This window comes from Oryx dammah, unplaced genomic scaffold (assembly GCF_014754425.2).
Source record: "Oryx dammah isolate SB20612 unplaced genomic scaffold, SCBI_Odam_1.1 HiC_scaffold_11164, whole genome shotgun sequence".
NCBI classification, from domain to species: Eukaryota; Metazoa; Chordata; class Mammalia; order Artiodactyla; family Bovidae; genus Oryx; species Oryx dammah.
In genome coordinates, this window is record NW_024080557.1 from 1674669 (window position 1) to 1695973 (window position 21305).

Below are 21305 nucleotides of genomic sequence, written 5' to 3' on the forward strand. Positions count from 1 at the left end.
AAAGAGTCTGACATGACTGAGCGACTTCACTTTCACTTTTACTTTCTAACATGAACAATTTTATATTTAATTTTTAAATTATCTTATCATACTCTTTCATAGTTTCATATTCCATTGCTGTATATACAAATATATACGTGATAAAGATAAGGAAAAAGCTGTAATTACTTTAATATTCCTACAGTACCCAGATGGGGGTAATGATTTCTCAGTGAATATTTCCTAGTAGTTTAATTAAAAACAATGTGTTATACACTGTTTACAGTGAGTAGAATATTTTTTCTATGGGAAGCACTGTGTTTCTTATCTCTGACTTTTGAAAATGTTATAGTATATATCATTAAAATGTGACTTTTTAACATATGATAGAAATAAGAAAAGGTAGTGGCATGATACAGGCTTCTTACATTAGTATATTAAATTTATAACACAAATTATATATAAGTATAGAAATGGGGGAATATATTTGAAAATAAAAAATAAATGTCTTATTTTTCCACTTTATCATCATTATTACCTAGTTTAATAAATTTTAACAGCAGCTAACACTTACATCATACTTACTATATGTCAGTAACTAATCTACACCTTTTGGAGAAGGCAATGGCACCCCATTCCAGTACTCTTGCCTGGAAAATCCCATGGACAGAGGAGCCTGGTGGGCTATAGTCCATGGGGTCGCTAGGAGTCGGACACGACTGAGCGACTTCACTTTCACTTTTCACTTTCATGCATTGGAGAAGGAAATGGCAACCCACTCCAGTATTCTTGCCTGGAGAATCTCAGGGATGGGGGAGCCTGGTGGGCTGCCATCTACGGGGTCACACAGAGTCGGACACGACTGAAACGACTTAGCAGCAGCAGCAGCAGCAGCAGCAGCAGCAATCTACACCTTTTACATGTATCAACTCATTCAATTTTCACAAGAATCTGAAGGGTAGCTACTATTATTATACATTTCCTACAGGTGAGGAAACTGAGATATAGAGAGGTTAAAACATATTTCTAAAGTCCTATTTCTACTTTCTGCCGTGGTCTAGGTTGCAACCTTGGCAGACTGATTCAAGAAATTCTACTCTTAACCCTTGTGTACTCCATCCTATACAGAAAGTTCAGAAGGGCAAAATGGTATCAATAATTAAAACTGAAAACACTTTTCCAAATATTTTATTTTTCTTCCCTAGTGGCTCAGATAGTGAATAATGCAAAGCATATTTATAATTTTCACCATGTTCACTTAATTAATCCCAGTTCTTAAGATTTAATTGTCAAATTACTTTTGTCTATTTGAAAAGTACCTTTCAAACTACTGTTTCTGGATATCTACAATAGGTGAAAAAGTTCCCAATTTAAAATGTGAAGAAAATAGAGGAGAGCTTCTGCAAGATATATATATTTAAGGTTTTTTAGTTAAAGTATTTAAAACTAAAAAAAAAAAAAAAGTATATCATCTATTTTTCTTATATTTGCATGCATGCTAAGTCGATTCCCCACCAGGCTCCTCTGTCCATGGGATTCTACAGAAAAGAATACTGGAGTGGGTTGCCATGCCCTCCTAAAGGGGATTTTCCTGACCCAGGAATGGAACCCATGTCTCTTATGTCTCATGCCTTGACAGGTGGGTCCTTTACCACTAGCACCACCTGGGAAACACCTTTTAATAATCAAGTAGCATAAAAATGCTGGTTTATTTCTTATATCATATTTCTTATATTACTTCTTTCTTATATTACCTCTCTCTTATATTACCTCTCCTGCATTAGCAGGTGAGTTCTTTACCACTAGCACCACCTGAGAAGCCCTTCTGATATTTAGATACTAGATAATTTTCTGTAGCTAGTGATGCCAAGACATTTAAATGAAGTTAGTATCCATTCAATTACCTGTTTTCACTAAATAATGCCATTCAAACAATTGGACAAATATATATCACTTTTACTTCTTTCAATTTGAATAATAACTTGTAAAAAGAATATGCATGCTCTTTTAAAATTAATTACATGGACAGGGCCCTGTCTCTTGAAAAAAACATGACTATGGGAATATTCCTTTTGCTCTGATCTTAATGATAACAATAATACTGTTATTATTATCATTACTACTGCTACTACTAATACAATATGAATCCCTTTCCCCACATATCAGCAGGAAAAAAAAAAAAACAGAAAGGAGAAAAGAATTTAAAATTTAAAATTTAAATTTAATTTTAAATTTTAAAATTTAAAGCAGAATTTTAAAAATTGGATGAATTGTCATTTCATGTAACATTGAAGTATGTTTATTATATATGTATTTATAAAATGTGCTATAAGAATCTTTTTGCACTCTATTATACTATGTTTTAGCTTGAAAACACTATAAAATTAGTCAATATCAGAATAAAATACTATTATTATAAGCAAGTTTTCTGAACCATCTAATTTTATATAGTATATAATATTAAAAAAAGTGGGCAAGACTAAGTTCAATCAATTGAACATTTTTAAATATAAAAATATTTTATTTTCTAAATTAAAAATAGTTTTTACTTTATTTGCAAATCTATTATCTTTGATAAACAACAAGATATAGATAGAGAGACTACACAGACATCAGGTACCAAAGTTGGAAAAATAATTTGAATTAGCCATTTAAACAATGAAATTCTTCCCATGAAAACTGTTGCAGTTTCCTAAATCTCTTATTAATTTACTTCTTAGTTAAAATTTAAAGGTGCTATTATGGGAAGACACACTTTGAAAACGTCTGTAGTTCATGTCCTCTATAATTATGCTCACTTCTGGAAATTCTTATGATAGAATTGTTTTTTCAAATAATATAAGCTTTATAATTTTATTTTATGTGAATGTTTAATGTCATATAAAAATTGTCTTCTTTGAAAATTTGGCCCTGTTTTAAATAAATTATTCAAACAGATGAAAACCCAAATGCTTACTTGATAACAAGTATATGATAATGATAAAAAACTAAAGCATTATAAACCTCTCTGTGATCAATCATAGATAATATATATTTTAAACTATTAATAGGTACTAAACATTTGAGGAAAAAATTGTAGAAAAATAAAATTTAAAATTATATTGGTTTATTACTTTGTGACTATCAAAGAATTGACAAAAATAATTTTGTCTTATTGAAAATGGATTTATATTCAAAAAGAAAAATAAGAAAGCTCAAGAGTATATTTTACCTCTTACATAAGCTAGAACGGATGAACGCAAAATTTATTTTAAAATTATGAAGTAAATAACACATTTTGCTTTATGAGTAATTTTCTTATTTTTGTCTCAATAATTGTATTCCTGACAATTTAAAAGTAATTTTTTAGTTAAAAAAGAAAAAAAATATATATATATATATTTAATTAGGGTTTATTTGTCTCCCCAGACACACTCATGTCTTAATCCCCTTTTTGTTCACCCTCATAACCACTGTACAAGAACAATGAAAATAATATGAATGTCCTCTAAGGCAATGTACCAAGTATAAAGAGCTACATACAACTTTTTTTTTTTTGCTAAATAAATTTGACATGTAACGTTGTTTAATGTTAAGGTATACATCATGTTATTATGATACATTTATATATACTGTAAAATAATTGCTGGTGATGTAGAGTTATATACATCTTAATTCCTTGATAAATCTCAGATGTTCAGTAATAGCCTGATTTCCCCAGGACATGGAAAATTTTGAAGTATGAAGCATACAAAATAACATTTTTCTAGCCAAAATGAGGAAAAGGAAAAAAGAAATAGCTTATAATTCTCCTTAGTTTCCAAAACAAACACATTAACCACACAAAATATTTAGGGAAAAGTAGTAAACAGAATTATTTAAGTCTGCAAACATTTATTTCATGTTGACATGATAAAACTTGATATGTCAGAATAATTTCATCTAACAAAATTTTTCTGTTCATATTTTTATTATAAAAAAAATTTTTTCTCTCTGAAATGTATCAAATAGTTATACTGAAAATATTATAGATTATTTATTGTTCTTAAAAACTAATATATCTAGTTTGAAAATATGTTTTAATCCTAAAAATACAACACTGTAATTATAACAGATTTACTCTGTTGTATGGCAGAAACCTGGTGGCTTTCTTCCCTGGTGGCTTTCTTTCCTGGTGGCTTTCTTCCCTGGTGGCTTCGTGGCTCAGATGGTAAAGCATCTGTCTACAATACGGGAGACCTCGGTTTGATCCATGGGTGGGGAAGATCTCCTGGGGAAGGAAATGGCAACCCACTCCAGTATTCTTGCCCAGAAAATCCCATGGACAGAGGAGCCTGGTAGGTACAGCCCATGGGGTCGCAAAGAGTCGGACATGACTGAGCTTTCACTTTTCACGGTAGAAACCAACACAAAATTGTAAACACTATAAGGCAATTTTCCTCCAATTAACTAACTAAATAAACAAATTACAATAAACAATAAAGCATTATTATATGACTAAATACTTTGAAATGAACTGTCTAATGCTTTCCAAACAGGTAATCCAATTTGAGGATTTCCTACTAATATCTCCTATGTTTGGTTTCATATTCACAAATCTAACAAAATGTGAAAATCATATATTAAAATTAGAACACTTTAAAATATTTGATACCAACAAGCTCCAAGTTTGCTTTTGATAATTGCTGTAATTGCTCAATTATGTCATTTACTGTTTCAAATAAAAGTCAAATATGAGGGTAGAACCTTTATCTGATATAGTAAGTGACTGTTTTAGAAATAATTTTAAACTTATTTCATCAGATCATTTGGAATTGAATAAAAATAAATAATGCTAAAATATATATATTCTCTAAAAAAGAATAACATGTATTTATAAGAATTAACCTTATTTATTATCAATAAGGCATTTCAGAAATCAGATGTGGTGTCATATCTTCTTTCAAAATTTATAATATGTATCTATAAACTACTACTGATTAATATTGAAAAATGCATAGCTCTCTTAAATGTTTTATTGTATGTTCATTTATATTCATATAATAATGAATATTCTAGTTTGATGATTCTTAATCTGAGGGTTATGGATGAACTTCAGATGATCTATAAATCCCTGAATATTAAGCAAAACTGTGTACTGCGGCACACATAAATATATGTAATTCAGTTCATTTCATGAGATTTATCTTAAAAAAGTTAATTAGTTAATTCATTTACAAAGTTCTTGACTTAAAGAATTTGAATAAATTAACTCAAACTAAAATATCTTTTCCCTTAAATGAAAAATTGCTATTAAAATTTTCCCTTATAAAAATAATCATGTTGAAATGTAGATATGTTCAAACAAAAATTCCTACAAGAAATCATCAATTTAATTATTTTTACTCATTTTTTAATCTCACATACTAGAATTAGAAAACTAGAATGTTATCAACATGCTAGATCAAAAGAGTTTTTATTTTTTACATTTTGAAACAATCTGAGCTCCAACATCTACCACATTAACCTAAAATTCAGTATGCATTTAAATATAAGAAAATATTGAATAATAACCATGCATGTTATATATATATTAATGCAGTTAATTTGCTAAATACACAAACATTTTTATAAAACACACAAACAACATAGACAACCACAAACTTCACTCTTGCACTAGAGAAAGAAACAAAAAAAGGAGTACACTCACAGATAGAAAACTTGTTGCTGTTGTCTTTCCCTGGAAACAATTTAAATCCTCTAGATTTAAAATCTATGGCCTTTTTCACTAGTTAAGAAAACAAACAAAAACATGTATCAGGATACACAATTTCAAAATGAAATTCAAGTTAACAAATTTTGTTAGCATGGTATTATGCAAGTTAAAGAAACTGCTTTCTTAAGCCTGATGTAGGGTACCCGGAAGAAAATAAAGGAAAAAAATAGCAATCTGATTACTAAATAGTAAAAATACCAAGCGGTATAAAAATTTTAAAGGTTCTATAGGGAGAATCCTGCAAACATATATAGGTACTTTTAAACACTAATGAGCTTTTGTAGAAAAGCAAAAAAAAAAAAAAAAATTAATTATCATAAATCATTTGAATTCATCTAATTTTATGAAAAACTAAACTAGAAAAATAAAAATACTGATATAAAAGTGGGAAGAATTTAATGAATCTGCTTTTTTAAATAAACTAATGTATTTTTAAAGTAATTTAGCTTAACTTAAATGTTAGGACACATTTAAGAAAATTACATCCTTCAAAAACCTTAAAATGTATTTTATTATTTCTTCTGATAACCATTTCCAAATTTCATAAACACTGCTTTTGAACAATGATCAATGTTCAGACTATATTGTATGATATTTATGAAAGTGAATCACAACTTTTTGGATTTCATCTAAAATATGTTGCTACTATTTTTGATATTATGATATTAAATAAACATCATAAAAGGCTAGCATATTTCACCGTTACCAAAGCAGGTATGACTGGATTTGCCTAAAGAAACACATAAACTCAATGAAGTAACTTGGAATATTTTAGAAACATTTTTTCAAGTATTTTAGTATTTTAGATGAAATTATTATCTTTTAACTGTAAATTATTTTGTTAACTACAGCTCCTATAAAAGTGATAAACTAGTCCAGAAGACTACTTTCTACTTTATTTAAGTTTTAATGACACCAAGTGAAATAAAGTTAAAGAAATTTTAATTAAAACCTTACTAATTAAAAAAGTATTATGTAAACTGATCTAATGATACATTTAAATAACGATTATTGTATTTAAAAACACAGGAACAAGAATGCAAGGGATATATTTAGCTTCCTCAATTATAATTTGAATTGCTTTACATATTGCTTTTTATTAGGACTACAGATAGAAATGATAGCCTGAAACATTTTGGCAATTAGGTTTTGTTCATTCCATGAATTTGAAAACAGTAAAACTGATTGCTGTTAGAAGATTTAAAGTGATCATTACACTAATTCTTACTTACCATTTTACCCAGTTAGTTCAAATGAAGGGTATTTTGTTGATTTTGAAGGGATTTTTTTATTTTTTTCCTGCTCACTAACTTTAAAAGTACAAAGATAGAGACAGAGTCTGATGGCTTACTGAAATATATAGTTATGAGCTACTGATACATAATATTAAAAAAAAAAAGATGAAAATGATCCTTGAAGTAGGATTTAAAAGATCTGATTCTTTAGTAGCTATTGATTTTGGACAAGAATCTGCCTTTTTATCTCAGTCTATTCTCTTAAATTAAGTAGTTAGGACTAGATGACTACTTTACAATTTTGAGATTCTTTATCTGAGGCCCTTTATTTAGAGTAAAAGAATGGCTGTATCTTTTTCAGGTTATGTTTTTTGTTGTAATCCTCTTACACACCCCAACCCCTTAAGGTAAGCTGAAGTTTAGTCCTACTGTTGTATTTGGCTGGTTGCTTTAAATTTAGTTCTGCTACTTGTAAATTTTCCTGCTGTCTGAAATTATTTTTAACAAAATTTGCATTTTGTATTTTGAGGCACAATTCTAGATTCTCCTGATCTAAATATGAATTATAAATAGAAATTCTACCTCTACTTTTCTCTACATTATAAAATTAATATTACAGAGGGGTTGCAAAATTTCACAGTATTTTTAACACATATCTGAAATACTTAAAGAATAAAGAAAACATGAAAAGATTATAAACTCAAAGAAGAAAATTGGAAAGAAAAGTCCAGAGGCTCAAAGAGCTCAGTTACTAGAAATAGTCAATTATGAAAACTACTCTGTGTGAGTGTATGTGTGTGTATATGTGTGTAGAAACGAGGTTTATGTAATGTTCTTACATTTAAACTTGATTATTTAAGAAGTTTTAAATAGCTTTCTGGTTCTGAAAGGACCTGGCCTTATTTTTTAAAAGCATCTATTTATCAATTTTTATTGAAGAAAAGTAAAAAGTAAAAAATAGTTGTAAAACAGATGCAGAAGATGGAAAGCCAGGAGAATACCCATTTTAGGGATAAAAAGGAGTGAATAGAAAAATAACATAAAATTTAAATTAACCAAAATTTTAAAATATGTTTAACAGTAAACCCATAATTTAGATAATTTTATAATTTCAATACAAAGAGCATATCACATATCTTTTCTTGAATATTAATAAACTGAGAGGACAAATACTACAAGTACCAATTGTAAGATATGCTCTAAATCATAAATCAGTGCAATGTTAATTCTCAAATATATGCCATAAAAGATATATTTATCACATTTTACAAGGAATATGTATTAAATATTGCCATGATATCAAGAATAAGTGCTGCTAATCATCACATTTATCTAATAAAATTAATCTAACTTTTTCTACACGTGTATTTCAGCTATAAGCATGTCACATTTATTTTATCACAGAGATATTAAAATATGTTGTATATCATTTTTTAAATGATAAAAGACAATGTGCTGCTTGTGTTGATCTCTTCCACTGTACTGTGAGTTTCTCAAAAGAAGCAGCATTCTTGTACATAAGAGGTTTTTGTTGCACAAGTGGATGACTGAATGTATATATGCAATATTGTAAATTCTATTTAACTGGAGGCATTTTGTTCAGATAGTTTCCTTGATTAGTAATGAATTAGGAAGGAAAGAAATAAATGCTCAGGATGAAATATTTTTATCTGAAAAGCTTTTTCAACTATGCATGTTCTGATAACTTTTTAATATATTTCATTAAATGCAAGACATGTAGACATATATGCAGAGATCCATCACCTGCATTTTCTTCTGCTTTTCACTTTTCACATGCTAAACAATTTTGTTCATTTTCACTTATTACTTTTTTGGTTTGATCATGCCATATTTAACATAATGAAATATTTTTTATAAAAATAAATTTATAAAATTTCATAAATTTATATATTTCATAATTTTTCATATTATTTCATAATATCTTATATTATGGAAAATATCTGTCAGAAAGGAATATATTAGGCTCAAAATCAAATCCATCTTTTTAGTTGTAAGCCCAAGACACTAAAAACATTTTGTTCTTATAATCCTCATTTATGCAGTTTTAAATCACTGTAGAGAATTATCATTGCAGTATTTTCCAAATCAATATTTTCACAATGAATTTTAATTTATAAAATGGATTTTAAAAACTTACTAAAATACTGATGTTGTTTGGTGTTACATAAACCTCATGTAACTTCCATGTTAATCACCTAAAGTTACTTATTTAAAATTATTAAATTTACAATGTCTTATTAAAAATAATCATATATGTCCACATATGGATAAAGCGCTAGATTCTGTTTCAAATATCAACACTTTTTTGTGTGTGTGTGCGAAGCAGGTGGCGTATGAGCTTATTTTTATGTTACAGAGTCTTCATTTATAAAATCAAAGTGCTGGTGCCACTTTTAACCATTAGGAAACTAACCACATTACGCAAATGGACTAACAGGAATTCAGCCATCAGCTGGAGGTTTAGAAAAGATGATCTTCAAGTCTTCCTTCTATCACTGAGCTTCTAAAATTTAGTCATAAAACATTTCATGGCTTCAATTTTCTTATTTTAAAATTGATACACTCTTTACTATATAACCTCAAAGTCACACACCAATATTTTTTATTCTATTTCACTGCTATGTATATACAGTGAAAACTTATAATTTTTGAGAACATTTATCTTTGAAAAAGAAGAAACAGACATGTTTAGTTTTAGTGAGCAGAACATTTTTTCACTGGAAAGTACTGTTTTAGATTTGTATGGAGAAATAGGATTTGTATGTTTCTGTAGAGAAACATTGGCCACTATTTATTAAATGTTATCTGAACATCTATATTTAAATACAATAATAAAAATAAATGCAAAATTCTGTTTAATTTTCCAAATTTGAAGTAGGCATCTTGACTATAATTTATCTTGTAAGTGGTAATAAGTTCATTGTAAATCTGTGATTAAGTGAGAGTATGACAGCCCTTCTGAATATGAAAATAATTTTTTTTTGAGAGAGTTTGAATCCTATTGATTCGGGGGTTATTTATGATTCAACTTCTCAAATAGACAGTGACTTTCTCTCCTTTTAAAATTTGATAAATAATTCCTACTTTTTACTTTGAAATAAGTATCATTATGCCTTTATCTTTATATTCAATAAAAAAAATACACTAATAAAATTTTGCCTGTTTTTGTTTTGGTTATCAAAATTAACTAATGTGTGTTCATGTGTGTGTGTATGTGTTCCAACTTGAGAATATGGCTCATCTCAACATTGACAATAGGTACATTTACATGTGTAATGAAGAAATTCAATCACTTGGTAGGGATTTTATTACAGATCTTTAAAACACAGCCTGTTATTTGTAGTATTTCTCTCACTGGACCAGAAGTTGGGAAACCTGTGTTCTAGTCCCATAAGACATGGAACAAGTTGTTTAACTTCTCTATATATTCCTAAGAGATTCACTAATTTACCCATATTATTTAGGTATAGAATTTAGAGCAAAGGAAGAAGGAAAGACTAATCAGAAATATCAATTTTATCTCAAAGATTAAAATGTGTTGAGACTATAGAAGTAGTTTACTATGTTCTGAAAGTAAGTTTCATTGGTTTGAAAGTAAATGGCGGTTCCCTGTTACAGGCCTAAAAACGTTAGCACTGTTTTTTTTTTTTTTTCCCCCTACATTCTACACTGGTAGAATAATTCTTCATAATATATGTAACATGAAGGCTGATAATTGATCATTCCATCCCATATTATCGTTAGAAGAAAGATGTATGGCAAAACCAATACAATATTGTAAAGTAATTACCCTCCAATTAAAATAAATAAATTTATATATTTAAAAAAAAGAAACTACACTGATGCCAGTAAAAATTAGGTAGTACTACTCTGATACTCTTTACTATCTTTCATGTAAAATTTACCATTGGATATAAATTTCTTAGAAAAAGAATATTAGCTTTATAAATATTTCTGTAGTGTAATTTTAGCAAGTGACTAAAGGTATGTTGCAAGTAAATCATGTTTCTGGCCTATACAGTAAAAAAGTATAGAAAATTCAGCAGCATATTAGTAAGTGGTTCATGAGTGTTTCCAAAAATATTTTATTTTAGAAGATGTTAGAAGAAAAGAAGTAATACTGGCTTCCATTTGATAAGAAAATTAGTGGTGCAATGAAACATGTTCAAAAACACTGAAAGTTCATTTTTAAAGACTTACATTTTAGGGATATGCAAGGTCTAAATATTTTTAAATGACAGAATTAGATCAACTAACTTTATAAGAAATGATGAATATTAAATTTTATAACTACTTAAATATAATGCATTTTACCTTTTAAAAATCACTAGAGTTAAGGAATATAGTTTAGATACTTTAATATTTTTTAAGTCCAAAATATCTATATATGCTACCCTGCTAGCTTGTGACTAGCACTTATGATCCCCTCTTTTTAGTTGAAAGAGAATTTACAATCATATATTGTGTTATATACTTAAATTCTACAATAAATACCAAGAATCAGGACATGGAAAAATTCAGTAAATGTTAGCTATTTAATTATTTATAATTTTAAGATCTGGTCATTTTCAGAAGACATTTCAATTGGGGATGCACTATCATAAAATTTCTCAACTATTTTGTGTTATGTCTTTTTCATTGTTTAGAGATGTTATACAAATTCATAAATTTTCCCTGGATTTCCAACTTTAATTTTATTTTTTTATATCATTATAAACCCCTCCAAATCCTTTGGCCAAACTAGTATATTTGGTATAAATGTATAGAAACATTCTTAAATGTTAACATATAATCATAACAGTTATTACAAACATATGTGTAGGTATTCAGCATAATTTATGTCATTCTTGTAACAGGCCCATTTTCATTTTTACAAAGATTCTAAGGCTATAAGGTCTCATAGTTGTAAAAAATCAGCCTAAACCATAAGTCTTTGAAATTTTATTTTTCAACCACTTCAGACTAAGAAATAAGTCTAAAATTTTTACTTAGAAAACTGAACCAAGTATAAGTGTGAAAGAAGACATCATATTTTGTAAAATCAATTTGCTAATTTTCATAGGTCTTCCAGATTGAATTAATTTTTTATTTTTATTTAATAAATAGTGGATGCTAATTATTGGATAAAGATTCTAAAATTTGTATATGGGCTCTCTTCTCTTCCAGAAATGGAACAACTTCAGAAATCCATTGCACTTATGTAGACACCTGCAGATGCACACACAATGCTTAGTGTAACAGGTCTTACAGTTACGGTGTGCAGTAAAATGTCAGGATTGTAAGAAAAATGTGGAATTTTTATATTCTCTTTAGGGATTCTTATAATTGGCATAATAAGAGTCACCATATAGAAACAGTTACCATTGGTATGGTTCACAAATACTTTTAACACTTTTACAACTGTCTCAGCCTTAATTTAATAAAGTTTAATCTTCATTTTCTAACAGCTTTAAGTGAACTTTTAAAAATTATCTTTAGTCCTACAGTTAAATATTAATATCCACTCAATTCAATCATTTTCTTATGTACTTTTTTGCTTTGATATCCTATGATTTTTGAATGGTGATTATTTTATATTTCTTTTATTTTTAATTTTTTTCTCTTTTCACTAATTAATTTTACTGAAATATATTTTTACTATATAGTGTAACATAAAGAATGATAAAATTAAATTTTTCTTCTTTTTTTTTTGACTGCTTAGAATGCCTCTGGTTTTCACATGAAAGCCTTAGAAAATATGAAGATTAGGCAAAACTTCTCAGATGATCTCTAAAACAAAAATATACCTGCAAGTCTATAATGTTTTTTAAGTTAAAATGAGTGACATAATTTTATATCACATATTTGTTTTATACATAATGTCAGAGATCATTTATCTATAGTATAATGCCTCTAATATGAGACTAATTCAGAAAGAAGCCAACTGTTTGAATAAGAGTGACCATGGGTAATGCATATCATAAGCTTGATGGCAGTGGAATATATTCTTCCACTACAAATTTCTTAAGTACACTGAGTAATTTTAAATAAAATATCCAGAAGATGTTATTACTTTAATAAGCAGCAATATCCCCTCTTTCTTCTGATATAAGATTATTATAGTCTATCTAAAGTTCTTCACAAGGGAGGCTTGATATCTCTACCGATTGTTTTAAACAAGCATAGATGTACTCTGACAGTGTATTTGACACAGGGTTATGCTGCTATAATCATGGCTATTGAAGACAACAAAGCACTCTCATCATAACTTATCTATGTTCTTCTCACAGCCCATCCATACCTTTCCACATTTTTTATGCCTTGCCACGTGCTTTTCCAGATCTATTCTCCTCCTTATTCTTTGTACATTGGTTGACCTGAATAAGCTACATCCTGCTACACAAACTGTGGCATTACACTAGCAGCACCAACATCAACTAAGGACTTGTTAGAAAAACAGATTATCAAGCCCTCCCAGACTTAATGAATTAAAATTAGCTTTTAACAAGACCACTATGTAATTCTTATGAACACTTAAATTTGAGATGCTCCAGGTTCTATCAACAAACTCCAGAGAACTGCAGCAGGAAGATAGAGGGAAGAAGGAAAGTAGGATCAGGATTGTTCTAAAAGGTCTCTCCGACTATGCTAACTGGAGATGGGCCCTTAACTGAAAGTTACTAGTCTGTTTTATGCCATACATCTATATCTATATATATATATATCTGTCCAACATCTCTCCCTTCCTTCATCCCAATGGGTAGGGAATAATGACAGCCTAGTTGCTACTACCCTAGGTGCATGATCCCTTGTGGTACTTTACATATGCTTATTTACAAGTAATCCCTTTGTAAATAAACCTTCCTTGAATTAGCCCATATTCAATAGTTTCCCTACAGACTCTATAGATATACCACTGGCACAAGGAAATCATTAGAGATTTGGTTTTTTTCAGATACTATATTAAACGTCATCTCTCAATTTGTTTATAATGACTCTTAAACTTAAATAGATAACATCTAAGTAGAAATAGGGATGGTTATTGCTCATCATTCTACCACTGGTTGCTTACTTCTTTACTTGTTTTGAAATCTAGAGCACACATCTTATGTCCTTTCAAGCAATTATTTCCTCAAGAAGCATAGAGCATTCACAAGGATCGAGGATATAAAAAGGAAGGCAAGTGAATTAGCTGTACTGAATTTGGAGAGTAATTGAAACAAAGGTAAAGCTGGCAAGAAAAATAAATGTGGGGCTAACAGAAACCTAAGATGGACTGGATACTACACATTATTTTAGTAATAACTTATACATGAGATCCATATGAACAGAGCTAAATATAGCTATATATATCAGCAGTTTCCATAATTCTCTATCAATATTGCATTATACTATATGCTAATGCTCATTCTGTTGCTTCAGTCATGTCCAACTCTGCGATCCCAAGGACTATAGCCTTCCAGGCTTCTCTGTCCATGGAATTCTCCAGGCAAGAACACTGGAGTGGGTTGCCATTTCCTTCCAGGGAATATTCCCCATCCAGAGATCAAACCCACATCTCCTACACTGCAGGTAGATTCTTCACCACTGAGCCACTAAGGAAGCCAATTAGACTACATATTTTATTTCTAAGGAAATCAGCTATGTAAGAAATTTAAAACTCTGTGCTAATTGTTTTCTTACTCTGTTCACATACCTTTATCTGATAAAACTTTTAATGTAACTAAAGCGTATTTTCTTCTTGTAAAGTCTCCAGAAGTGGGCAGTATCAGTTAATGGTTGTGTGTCTAAAGCATAGGTACTCTCTCCACTGTCTCATTTAAACCACAAAATAGCCATTCAAAATGGGATTATTTTCCTCCTTTCTAGACATAAAAGTGGAGAAAGGCTAAGTAGATTGCCCAATACATATACTAGTAAAATACATTCATTCATTTGACTTTAAAACTTCAGTCCTAGCATCAACACCACCACCTGACCATGAATAACAGCATTTCATATATCCAGTCAGAAATAACAACTGAAATATATCCTGGGAAATCACAAATGGACTGGATTAGTTTACTCTATCCACATTATTTTTTTTTTTTAATGAAAAGCTAATAATAGAAGGCAACAATATCTGATTTTAAGGATGGTTTACTTTAGTATGGAGCAGAGCCAGTTTCATTAACTGAATTTAGTACTAAATAGTATTAACTATTAACTGATAGTGCCAGGCATAATCCCATGGTGTGAAGCCTCTCGAAGTCTTATTTTTAAAATATAAACAGATGAATAAAAGGTGTAGCAAAAGCCAACTGTTAGGTGAAACTCAAATTACCATACAGTTTTGTTTTGTTTTTTTAGTAAAATCAGCTTTGGCTCATTCCTTTCAAATGGAAAAGTTCAGGAGAGTTGATGACTGCCACTGTTCGCTGCTTTCCACTCTCCTCACTTCCTGAATGTAAGCCAAGTAAATAAAAATTTTCTAATTTGTCTGGACAAAATCAATCTAGAAATCTCTCACACTTTAATCCCATTTGGTATTATGAAGAAATGCCATTTGAAGACAAAGAAAAAGAAAAGTTAAGCATCAACACTAAAAAGCTATAGTCCATGGTTTAGAATAAAAATGATTAGATAGGAGGAAAAAAATACACTATGCAATGCACCCCAAACCTAACACCATGCTGTTCTGCCATATATAAAGGTTCTTCTCTTCCTAAAATTGTGAAGCTTAATTGTGTGATTTCACACTGTGCACAGCAGGGTAGCCATATGCTCTAGAAAACTATATGGAGGGAAGCAGCTTGCTGCAAATGTGGGTGAAAATGCCCCAAAATAACTCTGAACAAGATAAAAATGTCTAACATAGAACCATACTTTCATACTCCAAAAGGCAGAGTCCACTTTGGCACCAGCTTTGAGCACAAATAGAATGTCTAGCCCCTTCCAAATACTTTTACAAGGAAAAAGATTTAAAAACCACAACCCCACAGTCATTGTGACCATTTCATTCACAGGCAAAATAATTATCTCTGATAACCATTTGGGGAAGCCAGTTACACATAAAATCATTGCCATCTTTGTTCTTTAAAGTTAAGACTCTCTTTCTTTTATGCTATACATATTAGTAGTATTTCCCTTGTTTGCTCATTCTATAAAAATGAGATAATATGTTAATATAAACAATAAGGTATCAAAATCTCTGATTAATAATTACTGGTGAGCATAAAAATGGGGCTGAAAATCTAAAAAAAAACATACCACTTATGAAATAAGATCCTTGTTACAAGATGACAGTTGCAGTTAATGTGAAAAGATGTATGCTTCCTTAGACTTACTTAAAGGAAAACATTGAGGTTATTGGAAGTACTTAAAATCTCTGCATAGGAATAACTCAAAAGCATGGCTTGAGGGGTAGCATTGAATAAAACTGTTAAAATGATTATTTGCAGATACATCATATGTGAAAAAAACAAATTTTCATGCTTAATACTGTCATAAAGGTCCTCAGTAATTTTAGAGTATTTCTATCTAGTACCTTTTAAGAATGTAAAATCTGTTACCAAGCAATTTCTAACATTTTATTTTTTCTCTTCTTTCTCCCTAAATACAACTTATTCAGCAAAATATAAAAATATATTTACTGTTATGAATGATAGTTTTCATAATTTCACAAATGTGATGAAATATGGAAATGAAATATGAAGATGATATTCAATAAATAATTATGTATTTAAATAATAAATTGGTACATTTTGGGACATGGATTTTAATTGCTACAAGTATCAACATTAACACAATTTTCAAAAAAATAATATGATTAGGAAAATAGTCAAGAGAACAATGCAAAAAACAACATAAAGATAAGATATTGATAAAGAATGCAACAGTCAACATTTATATATAGTATACCCACCTAAATGTTATCAGTTCCCTATGTGTTAAATAAATATTTACTCTAACAGTGTCAAAGTTCTTACACAAAAGACTAATAGTTAATTTAATAAATCAAAGTACCTTCAAAATCATACATAACCAATTTTTTAAATGTCATAAATGTTGTATCTTGTTATTATTTATGATAAACATTCATGAACATTAATACAGCAAATAAACTCATAAAGAAGGACATGAGAATTTGAGCAGGCAAGTGCAAATTCATCATTTATATAAAATAGAAGATGATGCATATTTATTCAATCATGAAAATTTTTGACTTGGCAATCATTTTCCATATCCTGATTTTCACTATCTTTTGCTTTTACCTATCATACTTTCAAAGATTTGAATCATGTTAAGTAAAAGTAAAACCTTGTTTTTTTCTGTTATTTGATAATACATTTAAAAAATAATTTTAAGATATAGATTTAGGGTAAAAAAAGCAATAAATGGAGTTAAAATTAGGCTTGGGAATGCTTTCATCAATTATTCATCAATTTTTTCCAGTAAAATCATAAGTAATATAATCTGCTCAGTCATTCCTAAGGGTTGACAGAATTAATTATTGTCATTAAAGTTGATCTGGAAAATCCATCTGCCAGAAAATATCCCTTCCACTAGTTAATCTCCCACCAGTATAGTCATTTTTATAGAAATAACTTTTACCATATTATCTGAGATGGTTTACTAACATTGTAAATATTCTAGTGGAGAACAAGATTTCATGGAGAGTGGCCAGTTATCATGTACTGCTGGGTATGTACTGGTCTCTCTCCATAATTATAATCCTCATGTAAATTTGTTAGAAATGCAGAATCTCTGATCCCATCAAAAATTCATGAAATCACAATTTGCATTTGAGTAAGACTGCAAGGTGTTTTGTGTTCACACTGAAATTTGAGAACCATAGTGTAAGACTTAGACTCCAAAATCTGTATCAATCAATAATTGACATCTGTATACCATACTAGTTTGTCCGCCTGCTCCTGCTTACTTAAAATTTCTTATGTGTGTGCATGCTTAGTCATGCAGTCATGTCCAAACCTTTGCGACCCCATGGACTGTAGCCCACCAGGCTCCTGTCCACAGGACTCTCTGAGAATATTGGAGTGGATTGCTATGCCCACACCTGGGGATTGTCCTGCTAAAATGATGTCTTATAAAAAGTTATATTAGATAATATAAAGTCTACCAATTGCTTCCTCTCTCATTTAGATTAAAACAAATCTCTTTACCTAGGCCTCAAAGCCTATATAGTCTAATTCCTGCCAGTTTCTCAGCTGATCTCCGCTTTCCTTTTTTTTCCACTGAACTCCAGGCACATCAGGAGAAGGCAATGGCAACCCATTCTAGTACTCTCACCTGGAAAGTCCCCTGGACAGAGGAGCCTGGTAGGCTGCAGTCCATGGGGTCTCTAAGAGTCAGACACAACTGAGTGACTTCACTTTCACTTTTCCTTTCATGCAATGGAGAAGGAAATGGCAACCCACTCCAGTGTTCTTGCTTGGAGAATCCCAGGGATGGGGGAGCCTGGTGGGCTGCTGTCTATGGGGTCGCACAGAGTCAGACATGACTGAAGAGACTTAGCAACAGTAGCCAGGCACATCAGGCTTGCTTTTTTGCAAGCAAAACTCAAGCTCTTTCTATCTAGTTGTTTTCTCTGCCATTAGGTAGTTATTTGCTTATTTCCTTGTCTTTTTCTCCTCATTTAAATATAAACTCAATGAACCAGGTTTTGTTCAATGTTGTATAAACAAAGGACTAGAAGAAAATATGACATGCGAATAGTCAGTGAATTTTTGTTGAAGAAAGAAACAAAGAAAACAATAAGGAAGACAAGTAAGGATGAATGTATAGAAGGAAGGAAGAAGGAAGTGAAGAAATAGCACTAAAAGAAAGAAAGAAAAGGAAAAGGAAAGATAAAAGAAAGGAAGGAAGGAGGGGGAGAGTGGAGGGGAGAGAAATGAAGGGGAGGGGATGGGAGGGGAGGAGGAAAAGGAAGGGAAGGGAAGGATGGAACAAAGGAACGGACAAATGAAAGTCTTGATAAAGGACCTGTTGGACATTAATGTTAAAGTTAATGTTGGACATTAACTACCTAAAAGTTAGGTCCTCAAATGAAAAGGTTCTGGAACTTAAGGCATATATATGGCAGTGGTCCTGGTGAAAAATGTTTATATGGCTGAGTTCCATTAACTGGGATAAGGAGAGTGCCAATCCAACTATCTCGATAGTAGTGTTGGCCACTTCTATGCTTGCTTTAATTTATCTCTCTCTACAATGAGATAACCATAAAGTTAAGTCCAGGCCAGTTCAAAGCTCAAGAGAAAATAGAAGATGATGATAAATCTATCAATTAATGTACGAGATCTCTGGATAGACACTTGGATTAGAAGGGACAGAGGTGGTCATATCATTTCAATACTTTGATGCTTAAATACTTTCCAAATACTCAATTTGTCCGTCAAGCTATGCTTATATATCTTATCAGTGACTTAGGAATTTGCTGCTTTCTGGAGCACACAATCTATATTTGAACAAAACTCAGTGTTAGAATAGTTTTCTCTATATTTAGTATCCTCCTGTGATTTCATACACTAAGTTCTACAACCTATGGCAGAACAGGTTTGATCTCTCCTACATATAATATAGTATAATTTTAAAAGGTACCTATAACTCATCCTAACATACTCATTCTGTAGAAATTGTTTCTCTTAGAATTGACCAATAATTTTTTACTATTATCTTATCTCTATACTTTTCCTTTGAAAATAGAGGCCATATTTTAAATTTTGTAAACTTAAGCTTATATGATTAAGCATTGAGATAATATGTGTAATAAGCCCTGATACTTGATAAACACATATCAGTATCCACAAAGATCTAAGTAACCATCCATAAATGAATTTTCTCATGGTGATGCAGCTTATGAAGATTAATAAAAAAGAATGTTATTTATTTATAAATCTATACTCTATAAAGATATTAATATATAGTTTGAAACAGGTTCTTGCAAACTATTGACTTAAACTGTATTTTACATGTGGCCAAATAACCTATTAGTGAAAGGCACCTACTAGGCACTCAAGAACTGTTATTTCTACACAATAGAGTTTTTGTCATATTACAGTCCACTGTTTTAAACAAAATGGTTACATACCATAGTATGTGACTTTTGAAATAAACTGGAAATTCAATGTAGATTGTATATCTGATAGTATGTTGTTTTCCTCTTTTTTTTTCTTTTTTTAAAAGTATAAATTTATTTATTTTAATTGGACCCATATATATGTTGTCTATAAGAGACCCACCTCAAAACAGGGGACACATACAGACTGAAAGTAAAGGGCTGGAAAAAGATATTCCATGCAAATAGAGACCAAAAGAAAGCAGGAGTAGCAATACTCATCAGATGTTTTCCTCTTTTTATTGAGCAATGTAAAACTCAGATGATGTTACTTGAAAAAAATATTGCTTATATTTTTTTAATTCCTGCTTTTGTTTGGATTAAAATTGCTGACCTAAAGTTAATAATGTATGCTGAATTAACTATTCTTACCTTAAAGTTGAAAACAATTAAAAATTCTACTTACAAGCTGGTAATTAAAATAGATTTTCTTTTATGCTGCCCTTATGGGAGCATTTATACATCATATTAAATTTCAGTTAAATATAATTTCATGTTACATTACGTGCTGTGTTTAGTCACTCAGTCATGTCGGATTCTTTGCAATCCCATGGACTGTAGCATGCCAGGCTCTTCTGTCCATGGGGATTCTCCTGGCAAGAATACTGGAATGGGTTGTCATGCCCTCCTCCAAGGCATTTTCCCAACTCAGGGATCAAACCCTTGTCTCCCGCATTGCAAGTGGATTCTTTACCATCTGAGCCACTAGGGAAGCCCTCCTTATCTTATAAACTAAGTTAAAACCCTGTTCAATCCTATTAATAAGATCATTAGCTATTAAATATACTGGAAGCATTTGCTACATTACATCAAAACAAGTACCATCAATGGCATTAAATGCTAATGACACATATTTGACTATACAAGATGATACAGTCATCTAAATTTCTAAGAAAAACAATAAAAGAGTGTTTATAATTATTATATATGTATATGGGAACTTTTCAGAAGAATATATTGACACTTTTACATGAAAGTAGCAGCTACCAAGGTTGCTTATTAACAGCAGACAGGAATTATCTACATACTGGGGAAAAAAGAAATCTCATTCTACTGTATTATGTAAGAAAAACAATGGTTTAAAAACCTATCTAGAGTAAAAGACATTAAATGACTATTTTTAATAATATAAATATTAAACTCTTGAGGAAGAAAACCCAAATATGGTTGTCATCTATATTACTTTAACCTTAATATCACCTAATAAAAGGGTCTTCATGCATTAAGCCTTTATGAACCATGA

The 21305-nt window shown here is 30.2% G+C and overlaps 1 protein-coding gene across 3 annotated transcripts in view; it reads right to left on the reverse strand.

Annotated features, from left to right (window-relative positions):
* Positions 1-21305, reverse strand: part of LOC120860724 (CUB and sushi domain-containing protein 3) — a 1429922-nt gene that overhangs the window by 835620 nt on the left and 572997 nt on the right. For 2 of the 3 annotated variants that reach the window (XM_040236473.1, XM_040236472.1), the window contains one exon: positions 5648-5725. The exons of the other annotated variant lie outside the window; for it this stretch is intronic. In XM_040236473.1, the coding sequence (XP_040092407.1) occupies positions 5648-5725 (78 nt within the window). The remainder of the gene's footprint in view (positions 1-5647; positions 5726-21305) is intronic. 3 annotated transcript variants of the gene reach the window in all.